General features: G+C 37.6%; 2 protein-coding genes across 2 annotated transcripts in view; one reads left to right on the top strand and one right to left on the bottom strand.

The window, feature by feature from the left end:
* LOC145605206 (uncharacterized) overlaps positions 1-18,648 on the top strand; it is a 31,364-nt gene that overhangs the window by 8,663 nt on the left and 4,053 nt on the right. The gene's annotated exons all lie outside the window — the stretch shown is intronic.
* On the bottom strand, positions 13,746-14,989 carry LOC145603418 (uncharacterized). Its single transcript, XM_081659310.1, has 3 exons — positions 14,350-14,989; positions 14,104-14,244; positions 13,746-14,003 (listed from the first exon to the last, which is right to left on the bottom strand). The coding sequence occupies exons 1-3, from the start codon at positions 14,431-14,433 to the stop codon at positions 13,926-13,928; spliced, it is 303 nt and encodes a 100-aa protein (XP_081515436.1). The 5' UTR covers positions 14,434-14,989; the 3' UTR covers positions 13,746-13,925.

Below are 18,648 nucleotides of genomic sequence, written 5' to 3'. Positions count from 1 at the left end.
CGACCTGATTAATCCGCAAATTATTGAATTGAAATGAACCCGACTCAAACCCGAGAATGACCCTAACCCGTTTAACCCTTGAAAATCCGAATTAAACCCGACCTATTATTCCCCCAACCCGAATGTAACCCGACCTAAACCCGATAAGATGTATGACCCAACTCAAGCATGACCCAACCCGAACCTGAACCCGACCCGCATAGGTTACGACATTAACCCGAATTGACCGACCAAAGTTAACCCGACCCACACTTACCCGACCCAAACCCAACCCATTTACCTGAATTGACAGCTCTAGATGTAACTGTGAGTCCGAGAGTACATACGGAGAAATTTCCGGGGGACAATGCCTCTCCCATACTTTCTCTACACCGAACGACCTTAATTTAGCTAAGTGATGAGCAACATTGTTGCCATCTCGCTTTACATGAGCCCATAAAACAGAATTAAAACTACTACATAAAAATAAAATATCCTCAAGCACTCCAACTAATTATATGTATTAGTTGTATACATAATTAGAAAGATTTATTTTTACACTTTTAACAATTATTCAGCACTTGTTTGTTAAATATGTTGAATTTATTAGATACAATCAAAGCTAAGACTAAAGCTTAATTTTGAGGTATGACTAATTAAGCTATTAAGATGTAAAAAAGTAATTCAAATAGGTGTTGTGATATAATTAAAATTTATTGCTCCTATCTTTATTAAGAATGTTACAGCTGTTATGCCTTAGTTGGCAATTTGTTATTTCTTTTTTGTCCTTTTCCTTTCTATTTTGGCTAACGTTCAGTGCATGGAATGTTCATGTACTTGGTTTGTTAGTAGATTCCCTGAGCTCATGTAATAAAGGGTAGGAGTAACGGTTTTATGAGCTAAGCAATCAGAATATATCTTCCTCTTCTTCTTCTTAAAATTCTCTCTGATCTCACACTACAATTCCTCTACTTAGAGTATTATAATTTGATCAGTTTTAATCATCAATCTTTGGTTGTCCAATAAATTCTTGGACGGTTTCTAATAACTATGAAGCGAGTTATATTGCCACAAATCGAATCATAAATTGGTTGACTAGAAGAGAAAAATGGTGAGGGGCATGAGGGAGAGAAGAAAAAAAATGCCATATAATGGACTGAAGGAGTACAAGGCCGGTTGGATTGTTCATTAGTTCTGCAAATTCTTGACCCATTTTTTTAATAGAGATGATACACTAAAAACTGTAAAAACAAACACCAAATTTTAGACATCCAATGAGGATATTGGATATTCTTTACTATTACTGTGAACATTATTGGATATGGTCATAAGCGGATTCCACAACACCAAAGCTCAGTTCTAAACAGAAAACATTCAAAATGAAAGAAAATTTGCTATAGATTTGGTACAGAGTCTCCATATATAGACATTCCAACTAAGTTATGAAAAATAAGTACCCTATCAAGAAAGACCTAAACACCATTAATTTGATTTTTACTTCTTGGCGCAAAATCGCACTACCTCCGGTACACATTACATGCAACTTTCACGGAATCCAAGACAAAATTTCATAATAGTTAATTAATGAATTAAAAAGTATGTAATTAAGGGTAGGAGAGAGAATGGAAATAATTAATCACTACCAACAGCCACATAGCCAGATCCACCACCATAGCCAGAACCTCCACCACCATAGCCAGAACCACCACCACTTACGCAATACCACCACCCGACTCCCCCGAAACCACCCCCACTCACCCCAAAACACCGGATCTCCGATCCACCATTAACCCGCCCTTACGCACCCCAAAATACCCTGAACCACACACTTGACCAACCATCATCGAACCTAACCCGAAAACACCATAAACCAGTCGAAACCTTCCACCACTCCAAAACCCCCTAAACCCATCCCAAAAACCTCCGAAAACACCCAATACAAGCCTGGGGATTACGTTGGGAGGTGGTTGTGGTTATTGTTGGTGTCGATTGTGGTCGTGGATGCGCGCGGCTGATGTTTTGCTATTGCTGCAGTTGTGGACGGTGGTTGGAGGAGGTGGTGCGCAGGGGTTGAGGTACACCGGAGGCGGGAATCTTGAAGGTGGTGGTGGTGGTGGTGGTGGCCGGTGACTTTGACGATGTTGGTCGGAGGAGTTGTGAAAGATGAACTTGGATGGAAGTTAAATGTATTTTTTGAGTTTAGGTTGATTGTTAGTTGGATTTTATTTTGGGTAAATTGAATTGGGTGAGATAAATTATGTTAATTAAGTTAAATTATTATTCTAATGAATTTTGATTTAGTTGTTTAATTGTGTTTATGGTATCTTGAGTAAGGATATTTGAGTAATTTTATTTAAAAAAATTTACTAAAAAAGGAAAGAATGAGAAAGTTGCATCTAATGTGAAATTTTTGTTTTTGACAAAAGTTGCATTTAATATGTTTTGGAGGTAGTATTTGAATTAACAACACAAAAATAGCACCATAAAACACAATAATCAACATGATAATGTCCCATAATGACTTTTTTCTGGTAATGCAGTATGCTTTACCTAAACAAGAATCCTTATTATCATTTTACCATAAAACTTAAAAAGTCCCACAATATTAAATAAAAATACAAAAAGTCCCACAATATTAAATAAAAATGCAAAAAGTCCAACAACATAATCAAAATAACTAAAATTAAACAATATTAAAATTAAACACTATTAAACACTAGATTGCCGTGCTCCTTGCAACGTAGGTTCGCCCACCTCGGTGGAGGAAAGAAAACCACCGTCTCATCCGGATCAAATGATACTCCTACCACTACCTCTCTCTCGTGCCCATTAGAATCCAATATAGTGATTGTCTTAGGAGAAAACATGGTAAAATACTCGCTATAAATAGGAAAATACACAGCGGTACAGCAACTGCAATCTTGAAGGTCAGTAGAATGATGTTCCCAAAACCTCTGTTCAGATTTAAAAAAAATGGAAGAATAATAACACGTGGCATTTTGTGCAGAAGTTTATTTTTAAGATAAGGGAAATTCCATCTCATACCATTGAGCTTTGAACCATTCTATTTCGTACCATCATTTTATTTTTATTCCAAGAAATACCACTGAGTTTATGACATTTCCATTTGATACCATTAAAGTGTATTATGTTCGACAAATGTAAAGTATTTTGGAGTTGCAAATCAAAGAATTCACCAATGGGTTTTTGTTTGAGGGGCTTTTAGTCGATAAATAATGAAGAATAAAGTGTGTGTAACTCTAAAATACTCCATATTTTTTCAAACATATCACACTTAAATGGTATCAAATGGAAAATGTATAAATTCAATGGTATTTCTTGGAATAAATTAAAAATGATGGTACGGAATGGAATTGTCAAAAGCACAATGGTACGAGATGGAATTACCCTTAAGAAAATAACTTAGGAGATGACACATAGGATTTTAGGAGATCGTTTAATATTCTTCTTATAAATAATAGGTATAGATTATAGAATATAGATTTATCTTCCGTATAATTTTGAAATTATTGAATAGAATGTCGACTTGGATGAGAATGTTAAAATGTGAGAAATAATAAGAAATTTTTTTTTTACGAAAATTGGCACATGTCTTTTAACCTGAATGATGATGTTTTCATAGGAGCATATCTTAGGTATTTTTATGAAGAAAATGATATTGTTTTGATGTCGGTCTTCTTGATGAAAATATTAAATATAAATATAGATATAGTTTGAGTTAATGTTACAATAATTTAATTTTTAGAGTTCTAAATATTGCATAAATTGATTTAGCAAATTGATAAACCAAAAGAGACAGCTAAAAATTGACAAGTGTTGTTTTATTATAGGTGCGAAGAATTTGGGGAGATTACCATTTAACTTGCTTCCCGAAAATATGAGTAACGTCCCGCAACGATTAAGTAGGTAAATTTGTGCCCCAACTCTATTTGGGGAACCCTATTGCACATACTCTTAGCTCAAAACTTGGGTAGTCAATTTATTTGCAAAAGAGTAGGCAATTGAAGTCTAATAGGTGTTCCTAAAAATTACCAAATCACAAAAAAGATATGGTACCTTGTAAGCAATCCTGAAACCATATGACACAAGTCACACAACCATCATTTTGAGAAAAAATAGAGCAAAACCAAGAGATCAGTTTGTGTAAAAGAATAGAACATATCACCAACATAAATTTTTTAATTTAATTTACACAAACCAACAAAAATTGGGCTTGGCAAGTGGGTACTGTTTTGTGTATTTTATACACAACAGGTACATCATTTGGCAGTTGGCTAGAAGAAACTTCGATGAGCTAGTGGGCAGTTGGGCACGCAATGCCCCAAAATAGTACCAATATGGGATGTTGACAACTCATGCTTTGGCTTTGGAGGAGAAGAGGACAGCAAGGAGTCATAGAGTTCAATTGGCAGTAGGCACGCAATGCCTACAACAATAGATGGAACTGCAAAATGAGGTAGTCAAACTACCTAAGGTTTCATGCTAACAACACATTTACTTATTCTATGCAACAAGAAACTTTAGGCTTGAATTTACCTAAGATTCCCCATGTAGTTTGTAATTGAATTGTTGTTTATTTTTTGACAAGGGATACGTTACAAGGTTTATGCAGGAGTATTTGCTCAAATACATTAATTTGGATCATTAGTACCAATTTTAATATTGATCGGAAATCAATATTATATACTTCTTCCGTTTCAATTTACTGGAAACTTTTACCATTTAAGGAAGTTACATATTAGTGGAAACTTTCCTTTTCTTTCTATATTGGGTAAACTTTTTTGTATAAAAAAACATATTTACCCTTACTAATTGGTGGTTGGTAGTGCTCTCCTTACATTTTCTCTCAATTAGTAAGGGTAATAAGGTCAATTGTACCTCACATACACAATTTCTAAATTTTGCATAGGAGTCCGAATCTCTCTCAAAGTTTCCACTAAATTGAAACGGAGGAAGTATTAAAAAAAATTGTATTCAAATTATCTACTAACTCCTAATACAAAGTAAGGAATTTACTTTTTTTGGTACTAAAATAATAGTCTTTTATGAAATTAGATAATTAGATTGAACTATAATTTGACTATTGACTTGTCCTAAAAGTAAAATTATAAAAAAATCTATTCATTTAACAGGTTCTAAATCTTGATGATTATAATTATACATTGTCCTAAAAGGATATACATTGTGTCAATGTATCACGTTTTCACACATTCCCTTAAACAAAATATACACTTAAAAACATACAGTAAATGATCAAAACCATTATATGCCGTTAAATTAATCATGAGGTTTAACATATTAGGTTATTGCATGGATGAGGGCAAGTCACATGTGTCATGGTACTACATGCTGACTATAAAAGCTTTTACTTCCTACAATGGATGACTTTGCCCCATCTCACTTATCCTAAACCTCTTCCCATCATCATCCTCTTCAAGTTAGTTGTAACAATGGTGTCCACCCAATCAGTTAGTTCCCCACCAAACAATAACCCTAAAAAGAAATCTTCCAAAAGGCACCCCAAATTTGGTCCTTTCACCCCAAACGTTCTTTCCCCTGAGTTCAGAACTCCAATAACTAGGAGGAAGCTGAATTTGGGTCTCTCCCCTGAAACCTTTCCTTGTAAGCCAAAACAAGAAGCTGAACCATCCCGAAAGCTTAACAATACTGCTGATGATGCTATTGTCATTAGCTCTTCCACCTCAATGAGTTCCCTCAAACGCAGTAGCTTTCAATTAGACCTACAGTTCACAAATTTAAGTCAACATGTTGCTGAGTACAGCAAGAAAGTGGAAGAGCATGTTGACGCCAAAACCAAAAGAATAACTCCTCAAAAAATGAACCACTATGTTTATCGGGACTGTCCTAAGGACACCATCACTGTAGTCCTAAAGAGTTGGAATTATCTTGATTCAGGGATACCGTATGCAATGGGGCCATACTTGACCTTCGAAGGACCCATGAAGGACTACGCCAAGAAAATTGATGCGAAGGTCGAAGAAATCATGCTGAGAAGGAATGGGCAAGACATTCTGACAATCGACACCCCAGCAGGTCTAGGACTCGACAATGGAGCTGAAATTGAAGTAAAAGCTGTGGTGAGTACGTAGTACGTTATTTATTAAAATTTAGGGTTTCAACTCTCTACCCTTTTGTGCTTCTTATTATGCCATTGGCTTCTTTGTTTATGTGGGAAGTAGTCAATATAAATGACTTTGCTTGACTTTATATGTTTGCTGTTGGTTCCTTAGGGCTGTTTGATCAAGTGGTTCAAATTAATGTTTAATAATGACTTAGTTAATTAGTTCCTATGTTTAAGCAATATTAGTATTTTGTTAGTGGCTTAATTAGTAATTTGTTTAAGCATTGCTCGCTGTTGGAGAAACTCATGGTAATTTGTTAGTCGTTTGTTATGTTGTTAGTGGCTTTACCCATTACTTGTGTTAGTGTTTTTAGGCCTCCTTAATAATAGCACGCATTTTTTCTATTAGTTATTTAAAAGCCTTATTTTCAATTTATATTATGTATTCAGTGTATATTTAACTCAAAAGAAATTAAGTCAAATTAATTTGGCAGGTGTATATTTTAATTTAAGCCAATTAGAATTTAAAAGCCTTATATTCAATTTATGTATGCACATGCATAATTTTTCTTCTCTTAGGCATATAATAAATAGTTGTTAGAGCAAATGGTTGATAATTAAAGTAATTAGCAAAAACAATAAGGAAATTTGATAGTAAAAGAGACAAAAATTGGAAGGTGGGAAAATCCTTCAAGCAATTACTTGAAGACTATAAAACCCACCCAAGAACAAGGAGAATGTTTGTATTGATTTCAATTAGTGTTTACAAGAGTAATCTCTCACTAATTTCCACTCTAAAGCACAAGGATTTCAAGAACAAGAACCCTAGCTCTAATTGTGTTTCACTCAATTTGGGGATAATAAACAAAATACCCTTAATGAGTATTTATACCCCCGACAGATCTGGACAGGGTATCAGGAAGGCACGGACGTGCCAAATATGGCACGGACGTGCAAGCCCAGATAACTCATTTCAGTAGCTACTGCCAAATATGGCACGGACGTGCCAAATATGGCACGGACGTGCTTCCCCTGTTCGCATCAGCACAGACAGCCCGTAGTAAAACAGCTATAACTTCCTCGTTTCTTATCGGAATTAAGCTTATGACCTATCATTGGAAAGCTCTTGAAACAAGCTTTCACCTCCAACTTGAATCACCTCAAAACTCTAAGTAGTTTGAGAGATATGCCCAGTTGAAGTTGACCCATCCAATGCTTCCTTGCTTAACACAAGCAATTCTTCCCCTTAGCTTATATGCCAAGCCTCGATTGATTCTCGAGTCACATTCCAACAATTCTCCACCTTGACAAGATAATCAATCATGTCAAGTATTCACAAAAAAACCATCCGAAAACAACGGATGTAACCAACATCTTCAACAAAGATGAAACCACCTACAAAAGGTGTAACCACCCTTACAAGGGTGTCAAAAAAACAACATAGCTAATAACAACCAACCAAGTTTGAGCAATGCTCAAACTTTGCAACCGGCAAAGGCTTAGTTAACATATCCGCCGGATTCTCTGAAGTATGCACCTTCCCTAGTGCAACCTTGCCACTAGCAATAGTATCTCGAATATAGTGATACTTTACATCGATGTGTTTTGTCCTCCTATGAAAAGAATTTTGATTTCTAGCCAAGTGTATAGCGCTTTGGCTATCACTATACATCATAGGAACACATCTCTCCGACCTCAACTCTCCAACAAAGCCACCAAGCCATTGGGCTTCTTTAAACCCCTCCGTTAAAGCCATGTATTCGGCTTCCGTTGTTGACAAGGCGGTCACTTCTTGCAATGCCGACCTCCAACTAATAGCCGAACCACCGAGGCAAAACACATACCCCGAAGTGGACTTCCGATCATCAAGGTCACCACCATAATCGGAATCCACATAACCAATCAAGTCATCTCCATTCCGCCCATACTCAATACAAGTGCTAGAAGTACCCTGCAAATACCGAAGAATCCACTTGACGGCTTGCCAATGTGCCTTTCCGGGATTTGCCATGTACCTACTTACCACGCTTACGGCTTGAGCAATGTCCGGTCGAGTACAAACCATTGCATACATAATACTCCCAACCGCATTGGCATAAGGAATGGATGACATGAACTCCTTGTCCTCCTTGGAATTTGGAGAATCCAAGGATGACAATTTGAAATGAGATGCTAAAGGAACGGAAACGGGCTTAGCATCCATCATATGAAATCTCTCCAAGACCTTTTCAATGTACTTTTGTTGGGATAAGTACAAACTCCGTCTCTCACGATTTCTTATGATCTCCATGCCGAGAATTTTCTTTGCCGGGCCTAAATCCTTCATTTCAAATTCCCCCTTCAACATTTCTTTCACCTTCTTGACCTCAAACATGTCTTTTGCCGCTACAAGCATATCATCAACATATAGCAAAAGATACAACAAAGAGCCATCACTCACCTTCTTCAAGTATACACAACTATCATAGTCACTTCGGGAGAAACCATGCCCCAACATACATTGGTCAAACCGTTTGTACCATTGCCGAGGTGATTGTTTCAAACCATACAAGGACTTCTTTAACAAGCATACATGCTCCTCCTTACCCTCAACAACAAAACCATCCGGTTGCCGCATGTAGATTTCCTCCTCAAGCTCTCCATGCAAGAATGCGGTTTTCACATCTAATTGCTCCAACTCCAAATCATGCATGGCAACAAGAGCAAGTAGTGAACGTATAGAAGTGTGCCTTACCACCGGTGAGAAAATTTCATTGTAGTCGATTCCTGGGACTTGGCTAAAACCACGTGCTACAACTCTTGCTTTGCACCTTGGCTCCTCAATTCCCGGGATTCCTTCTTTGTACTTGTAGACCCATTTGCAATCAACAATTTTCTTGCCCCGTGGTTTCTCTACAAGCTTCCATGTTTGATTCTTGTGAAGAGATTCCATCTCTTCTTCCATGGCCAATTGCCATCTTTTAGAGTCAACACACTCCATTGCTTCGGTATATGAAGATGGCTCAAGATCGACTACATCACTAGCAACATTCAATGCATAGGCCGCCATCTCCTCAAATCCGAACCGGACCGGAGGCTTTATAGGCCTCTTAGCCCGTCCATGTGCTAGGCTTGATTTTTGCACTTGGTGGGAAGATTGTTCCTTCCTAGGTGTGGTGGCCTTCCTAGGGGAGGAAGTGGAAGGAACATCTCCACCTTTTTGTGGTGTCTCTACACCAACATCATCATCAAGAACTTCATCAACCTTCTCATGAGTATCAACACCGTCATCATTCTCCACCTCCTTCTCGGCAAGCTCAAAAGAAGAAGTATCACCCTTTTGAAGAAATACGGACTCATTAAAGGTAACATCTCGGCTAGTGATGATTCTTGATGTGCTAGGGTCCCAAAGTCTATAACCCTTGACCCCATCCGTGTATCCTAAGAAGATACACTTCTTTGCTCTAGGCTCCAACTTCCCGTCATTCACATATGCATAAGCCGGGCAACCGAAAACTCTCAATCCGGAATAATCTCCCGGTGAACCCGACCACATCTCCTCCGCCGTCTTCAACCCAAGAGCGGTGTGTGGTGATCGGTTTGCCACATGAGCCGCCATTTTCACCGCTTCGGCCCAAAATCCCTTGCTTAGCCCCGCTTGGAACAACATACATCGAGCCTTTTCAAGCAAAGTCCTATTCATCCTTTCCGCCACTCCATTTTGTTGTGGTCTACCGGTACAAGTGCGATGACGAGCAATGCCAAGTTTCTTGCAAAACTTGGTGAATTCTTTCTCTACAAACTCGAGCCCGTTATCCGTTCGCAACCTCTTTATTTGCCTTCCGGTTTGCTTCTCAATCAAGGTTTTCCAATCTTGGAACTCCTCAAAGACTTGATCTTTGCTTTTCAAGAAGAAAACCCACACCTTCCGTGAATAATCATCAATAAAGGTGAGCAAATAGCGGTGACCACCCAAGGATGGCTTTCTAGAAGGACCCCATAAATCCGAGTGAATATAATCAAGTGTACCCTTGGTTCTATGTGTGGCCGCCTTGAAGCTAACCCTTCTTTGTTTCCCGAACACACAATGCTCACAAAATTCCATAGAACCCGTAGCTTGATTTCCCAATAGACCTCTCTTGGACAATTCCGACAAACCTCTTTCACTCATGTGCCCAAGCCTCATATGCCACAACTTCGTATTATCGGACTCGGACATTGACGAAGACACCGCCGATGCCGAACTCTCAACCGTCGACCCGATTAACTCATAGAGTGAGCCAATCTTCTTGCCTTTCATCACAACTTGAGCCCCCAAAGCAACCTTAAGCTCACCCTTTTCAAGAGTGCACCGGCAACCATTGCTATCCAAAGTGCCCAATGAGATCAAGTTCTTAGTCATATCCGGAACATGACGCACATTTGATAGAGTACGGACCATTCCATCAAACATCTTGATCCTAACCGCCCCAATCCCGGCAACCTTGCAAGCCGCACTATTGCCCATTAATACCACTCCACCTTGAACACTATCATAAGTAGAGAACCAATGTCGATTGGGAGTGATATGATAAGAACACCCCGAATCAAGTATCCATTTGTCATTGGACCTTGAATTCGATTCAACTGCAAGAAGAATTGAATCATCACTATCACTATGAGCCACCGCCGCCGAATCGTCATGGTAAGATGTGCTAGCAACACTCTTACCTTTATCCTTTTTCCCCTTCTCCGGGCAAAACTTCCGAATGTGGCCTTTCTTACGGCAAGCATGACAAACAACATTCTTAAGCTTAGATTTTGATCTAGACTTAGAAGTACCGGATTTAGCACCGAAATTGTTCCTCTCCTTTGGTCTACCTCTCGCAACAAGACCTTCACCACCATGAACAAGGTCATCATTTCTAGTTAATTGATTTTCAATTAACTCCCTTTGCAACAACGCACTCCTAACATCCTCAAGTGACAATTCATCTCTACCATACAAAACCGTCTCTCTAAAATGCTTATAATCGGGAGGCAATGAACACAACAAACGTATAGCTAAATCTTCATCATCTAAAGTAACATCTATATTATGCAAGTCCATAACTATAGAATCAAACTCATCAAGATGAGATTTCAAGGATTTACCTTCTTCAAGTTTGAGGTCATGTAGTTTGCTCTTCAACAAAAGTCGATTGGTTACCGATTTTGTCATGTAAAGCGACTCAAGCTTCAACCATAACCCCGCTGCCGTTGTTTCCTTCGCTACCTCCCTCAACACCTCATTAGAAACGCTCAATTGAATCAAGGAGAGAGCTTTCTTGTCTAACTTTAAGAATTCCTCCTCCGACATAGCCGAAGGCTTCTTCTTAATCCCAAGCATTGCCTCATCCAAGCCATTTTGAACCAAAATGGCATTCATCTTCAACTTCCATAACCCAAAGTTGATTGACCGATCAAATTTCTCAATATCAAATTTTGAACCTCCCATGGCCAAAATACCTTCAATTTTCAATCAACCAAGAACAAGCCCTAATTTTACCCAAGGATCTAACCTAGCTCTTGATACCAATTTGTTAGAGCAAATGGTTGATAATTAAAGTAATTAGCAAAAACAATAAGGAAATTTGATAGTAAAAGAGACAAAAATTGGAAGGTGGGAAAATCCTTCAAGCAATTACTTGAAGACTATAAAACCCACCCAAGAACAAGGAGAATGTTTGTATTGATTTCAATTAGTGTTTACAAGAGTAATCTCTCACTAATTTCCACTCTAAAGCACAAGGATTTCAAGAACAAGAACCCTAGCTCTAATTGTGTTTCACTCAATTTGGGGATAATAAACAAAATACCCTTAATGAGTATTTATACCCCCGACAGATCTGGACAGGGTATCAGGAAGGCACGGACGTGCCAAATATGGCACGGACGTGCAAGCCCAGATAACTCATTTCAGTAGCTACTGCCAAATATGGCACGGACGTGCCAAATATGGCACGGACGTGCTTCCCCTGTTCGCATCAGCACAGACAGCCCGTAGTAAAACAGCTATAACTTCCTCGTTTCTTATCGGAATTAAGCTTATGACCTATCATTGGAAAGCTCTTGAAACAAGCTTTCACCTCCAACTTGAATCACCTCAAAACTCTAAGTAGTTTGAGAGATATGCCCAGTTGAAGTTGACCCATCCAATGCTTCCTTGCTTAACACAAGCAATTCTTCCCCTTAGCTTATATGCCAAGCCTCGATTGATTCTCGAGTCACATTCCAACAATAGTACTTTGCAATTCTTCAGAAAATAAAAAAATTTAGCATGACACATGCATAATTTTTCTTCTCTTAAGGTGCTGCTGACTTAGTTTATAAATACATTCAGTTGCTTTTTAACTTACATGGATCTCATTTTATCATCCTTCAGGACTGTCTCCTGAACACTGACACAAGATTCAAGATGATTACCATCAAGAAAATGGATGATGAGCATCCCATCTTCCTTCAGCTCTTGACACCCCCAACAAGGACCATGGAGTCAATTCACAAAGAATGGGCAGATCACATCGGGGAAGACATTGACTCCTTCCGTCTCACAGAAAATGGGAAGTATGTCAAAAATACAGGCTTGGTTTGGGACGCTAATATCAAAAACGGTGCAAAGCTGCGCACCGTTTACCCTGTCACTTGTTCCACCTAGGTGCTTTGGTAGAGTATGCGTGCATGTGTAAGAAGCGACAGCCAACCCCCTTTTACGTAAACCCCTTTTGCTACTATAACTGTTATGGGTTCTGGTTTGGCTAACTACCACACACCATGCACCTACTTCAATGAGCTCGGCTAGCGAAGCTCCTACTTTAGCTTAATTTGTTGTTTATGCCTAAGAACCTTATTTATCCATTTACTGGTTGTATAATTGAAGTACCTAGTTATTTTATTTGGAATTCTAGTTATCTACTTAATTGTTACTCTTCAATTCAACATCTATATGCATATGTTTTTCAAACAACACAAGTGACAACTAATCCCCAGGCAAGGTTACTTGGACCGATGATTAAGCTAGTTGGGCCAAATCCCCAGCCATCTACCTTTACTTCCATATGTTTATCCTTACCTTGTTCCCAACAAAAAAACACACTCACAAAACTTACGTAGTTCATGAAACTATAAATATGGAAGATTAATCTAAGCTACGATGCGGAACTTATGTCTTACTCTTATATGTGCATGCATTAGTATTAAGTTATTCTTTAACTGATACAATAATCCATAAAAGTTCGGCCAATGCAATAGATTATATAGATAAATCATCCGAAAAAAATATATTAAAAAAAGCATTCAAGACATATTCTAACACAACCCATCCTACCTGTAAGCTATAAATGACATACTTAAAAGGCTGACATGACGCTAAGAAATACGGAGTAATTAAACAAAAAGCCATAAAAAATCAAAAAGGATTCGAGGATAATCAGGAAAAAAATACATGTTTGGAATGTGTCTATAAGTGTAGCTAGATAGTACTGAAAAAATGCTATATAGTACTGAAAAAATGCTTAAGAAATATATTAAATAATGATAATGGCATGCTAGTGCCTTTCAATTTATGTAGCTTAGTAAGAGCTTAATTAGGAGTGGTAGTTGAATACGAATGGGAGATAAGTAAGTAGGTACAACATTTAATTAGCAACAACAATAAACCTACGAATTACATAATATTACACTCAATTTCAAAAAAAAAATGTGAAACATCTAATCAGATTTGCCTCGCTGAATCATCTAAGACTACTCATCTAACACTACGAAGTACATAATATTACACTCACTTTTCAATCAAAACAAATGTGACACAAGTATTCAATCTTTGGCCTCCCTACATCATCTAAGATTAATCATTTTCACTATCTGAAACAGATTTGTCCCTAGCTTCACGTGGATGTTGCTCACCATAAGCAACATCAATAACCTGTGATGAAATAAGGAAAAAATTGGTCAGACATGATCATATTGCATTCAAACTTACAATTACTAGGAATGATATTGACAATAATACAACGTAAGCATACCCCAGCACGTCCATAATCACCATCGTCCGAAAATCGATCTGCTTGACATGCCTTATTTGTTTCATAGGCAGTCCACACTTTAATTCTTGGCCTTGTACTCCAGTCTAGAGCACTGCGGTCAAGCCGATCTAAATAAAAAACCTGGTAATTATTTCACAATTACTTTACAAGATAATATAACTGATTTCCCAAGGGATAGTAAAATTAATTAAGTCTTGAGTGCATAAAGTACCATTAGACCCTTACCGCTAAAAAAAGAGTACATCCACCGCAACCTCCGGCAAATCCGTTTTCGTAAAACCTTCTTCCAAACCTACAAACACTCCCCATTAACTTCTCAAGAACAAATCCACACCATTTATACCTTCGACAATCAACTGTGCAAGTAAGTACCGGTAAGAGTTCCTTTGGAAATCTATTGCATTGCGTCGGACATATTACAAGCTCCAAAGCTGCCAAAAGAAAAACATCTTGAATTCTTTTACTTCACCCTCTGAAAATTCTAACTTCAGCCTACTTACAACTTTTTGATTAACTGACAACCCAGTACTTCTTAATTTACCACCCCTACGGTCACCATAATTATTCTCAAACCCATACTTTTCCTTAAAATCATCCACCTTCTTCCTCAAGGTTTCTGATGTAAATTCCTTGGGAATACATAGCTCACCTTTCGGAAGACCCAAAATCCACCTAACCTGATTAATTGAAAACCTAAATTGCTTCCCACATACATTCAACATCTCATTCACAGGATCTACCCTAGTCATAAGCCAATAACAAAGATCTCTTGGAAGCCTCATACCAACTAAATACAACAACCCTCTAAACCCCATCTCCCTCACCCACCTCTTCCTCAAATCATCAAAACAATGACAAATGTCCCCAAATGTCTCAACTCTACAAATAACAATAGGCCGCTGCACCAAAATAGGGGAACAAACAGACATACAAGAGTGAGACAACAAAAATATATTATTATTCAAACAACGTAAATACATAAAATACAATGTATATATATGACCACAACAAATAGGGCAGGGCCATATCGAACTTACCCTTACACGCGACTCCTTCCGTAACTTCAAAACCTCGCCCAATGCTTTTACATGACCACCTTTGCTTCTATCCACCCCCTACTAACACAAGTAATTTGGACACAATTAGATAATAAGATATATATGTTGAACTCAAAACAAAAACAAATGACGAAGTCCAACAGCTTCACCTGATACAATTTTTCATTCAAGTGCCCTGTGCCTCTTTTCCGCTTCCTCTACATTCAATCAAGGAGGATTAGGTAATTACACACTTTGTTTGGAATCAAAAAATTAAAAATTAATCCTATTTGAAACTTCAAACATACCTTCACACAACTAGCTTCAACCCCCAATTCACAACAGGGGGTTTCACTGTGAGTTGCACCGAGTGATGAAACTAGATCATCACTCACAATAGGTGCATTCAAGTCAATTTGATTAGAGTTGAATCCTTCACCGTGACAAACATTCATTAAACAGAGAACAGTACCCACTCGAAATAGGGCCATGGTGAATAGCCTGAAGAAATTTGCAATTTCCAATCAATTCAACACATACACAATCATAAAGGTCATATTAAATTCAATCGAAAATACTAAACACTATTATGGCCTTTTTAGAATCATGTATTTCAGTTTCTCCAAAAATGTTGTTTGTATACATGTAGAATTTGGATTTGGCCTGTAATTTAATACTAACTTTTGGCAAGTCAATGGCATTTGATTTCAGTAATATGAACCCAAATGATTGGGTTATCTATCTTAAAGGCGTAGGACCTTCTACTAGTACTGTAAACTCCACTACTACTAGTTATGTAAATTGACTAGTTTAGCACCTTAGGTGTATTAATTTAATTTCTGATCTTTACGAACCCAAATAAAAAAGCAAAGAATTCCTTTCCAATATTCCTTATTCTAATCAAACCTATATTCCTTCTTCCTTATTTCAAAAATAAGGTGATAGCATCCATCAATCATATCAATTTCCTTATTCCAATCAAACCCACCACACAAAAATCAGGAAGTAGGCATTCATCAATTTACGAAAACCACGCACAATCTGCATACATAAACAATAACTCAGTTCTCCCTGATCATACACAATCCCTGTAGGATAATGCTACAGCCAGATTACAAGGCCTGATTCACTACTCCTCCCAAAAATAATACTCCACTAAATACACATTATCCATTACCAAGTTGCCCAAAAACTTAGCCCTAAATCACATACTTCGTATATGTATTGGCATTTCCTTAAAACTTAGCTGAAATTACTGAATTCAGCCATTTATTGCAGCCTCTAACTTAAGTATAGAGCAGAATATAGCAGTAACAACAGGCTTGGAATAGCAGTAACCTCCTCTGTCATAAGAAAAATCGCAATTCTTCCTCCAATATGCTAATTGCTCACAATTGTTAGCGTTATTAGTTCTACTCGATTTATTTTTGAAATTCTATGTTTCAGAACAACTCATAAACACATAAATGTGAAGCTAATTTTTATAATTTGAGGTAAATTTCAAGTTTTGCATTTGCAGAGTATGAACAATATAAACCCTAATTTATTATTGACGAAGCTTTTGATAAAAATCAAAATCATCAAATTCAATCCAATCGACAATTCGTCAACCAATATTCTCAAACAAAACTAACTACTCCACAACAAGGAATCGGCAACGCAATTGAATCAAAGAAATTCGAAAACTACATCAATCATCAACTTCGTATTCAATTTACCAAACACAAGAAATTAGGTAATTAAAACAACTCACCGGCGTATGAATGGAGGACTATACATTCAAACTTCAAAAATAAATCTTCGACGACGACCCCGGAGTTTGCTCGTTACAAGGTGCAGCACTGCAGCTTCGCAATGAACTTCCCTGCGCTTATCTCTCTAATACTATCATTCTAGCTTCCCTGCTAACCAAGAATGAAAAAATCAATCTTTACTTGAGTTATGATAACGGCCAAATAAACTGAAGCTACAGTGCACATAACGACGTCAATGCTTTCCTTCTAACCCCCTTAATGTCGTCAATTTATAAGGGCAATGCGAAATTACTAACGTACCCCTTGACATGTTCAATAAATCTATCAAGGGGATGAACTAGTTAGCCCTCGTTTTCTATTGCCTTTTTTATTCCCCGCTCCTTTTTTTTCTTTTACAAGAATTTGAACTATTTAATATATTGTGTGATTGACTTTCTCCCCTTTCTTTCCTTTCTCTTATCTTCTCAAGGCTATCAATTCAAGATTGCAAGCTGCTATCGCTAAAGCGAACTCATTGCTTGACTTCTACTACTCTGTTGGGAGCTTGTTACTTCTTAAGGTAACCAATCAATATATTGATGTTTTTACCCCCTTTTCGACTTCAGTATTGATCAAAATATTAAATGCCTTTAAAGAGGCTATCAATACAATGGGAGAGCATGGGAGGAGGGATGCACCTTATGCAACCTCTCCTCTGATTGATCAAAGAGGTTATTTGTGACTCATCTGTGATCTAATGACGGTAACTGTGCACTGCTTCTCACTTAAATAAAAATGTAAATGACCCACATCTATTGAGCCCCATGTGATGATATAAACTAATACTACAACTATCATTCTGGTTGTAGTTCTCAATATACAACAATAAATCAAATTTTTTCATGGTATCAGAGCAAACCGGGTTTGATTGATCCGAGAACGAAGATCAACAATGTCAAAGGAGGAAAAGAACGAAGAAGGAAGTGAGGGATATGCAGACCCACTGTACTTGGCTGCTGCAGACAATCCTAATATGCAAATCAGCAGTATGATCTTTAATGGAGAAAATTTTCTCAATTGGAGCAGGAGCATTAAGATGTCCTTGGGATCCAAGAACAAATTGGGATTCATAGATGGTACTTTGAAGCAACCCGAAAGAGGAGCCAAGGATTATCAAAAGTGGATGAGGAACGATTATATGATAAGATCCTGGTTATTCAAATCGATGACGGATAGAATAGTTGAGAGCCTTATCTTATGTGAATCTGCCAAGCAATTATGGGAGGAATTGGTGGAGAGGTATGGCGTTAGCAATGCACCTCAAATTTATCAGTTAAGAAGGGAGTTAAGCAAAACCGAGCAAGGAGAATCTTCGGTTGCTGATTATTACTGTAAGTTGAAGACTTTATCTGATGAAATTTGTTATCTTCAACCTTATCCTATGTGTGAATGTGATGCTAGGAAAGTATGTGTTTGTAATGTCCAAAAGAAAATAATGGAATTACAAGAGAAAAATAAAGTCATTGATTTTTTGATGGGGTTGAATGTAAAGAAGTACCAGGGAGTAATTGGGAATATAACAGGAATGGATCCTTTGCCCAATTTAAGTAAGGCATTCCATCTTGTTCAACAGGCTGAGAAACAAAAATTAATACAAGAAGGAGTAGAAGATTTTAAAGAAACAGAAATGAGTGCTTTCAATGTGAACAAAATGAAAAACTCAACTAACCAATCTAAGGCTGAGAAAATGAAAT

This window comes from Chenopodium album, chromosome 22, assembly GCF_948465745.1.
Source record: "Chenopodium album chromosome 22, dcCheAlbu1.1, whole genome shotgun sequence".
Lineage (NCBI taxonomy): Eukaryota > Viridiplantae > Streptophyta > Magnoliopsida > Caryophyllales > Amaranthaceae > Chenopodium > Chenopodium album.
Note: the sequence above shows the minus strand (reverse complement) of the source record. Positions and strands in the feature narration are given on the sequence as shown.

What these genes read in the sequence shown, in the direction of transcription:
- LOC145603418 (XM_081659310.1), bottom strand. Translation starts at nt 14,433, where the DNA reads ATGGGGAGTGTTTGTAGGTTTGGAAGAAGGTTTTACGAAAACGGATTT. An exon ending in GATGTACTCTTTTTTTAGCG is followed by an intron (nt 14,245 to 14,349) that starts GTAAGGGTCTAA and finishes AATAATTACCAG; the next exon opens with GTTTTTTATTTAGATCGGCT. An exon ending in GTGATTATGGACGTGCTGGG is followed by an intron (nt 14,004 to 14,103) that starts GTATGCTTACGT and finishes ATTTCATCACAG; the next exon opens with GTTATTGATGTTGCTTATGG.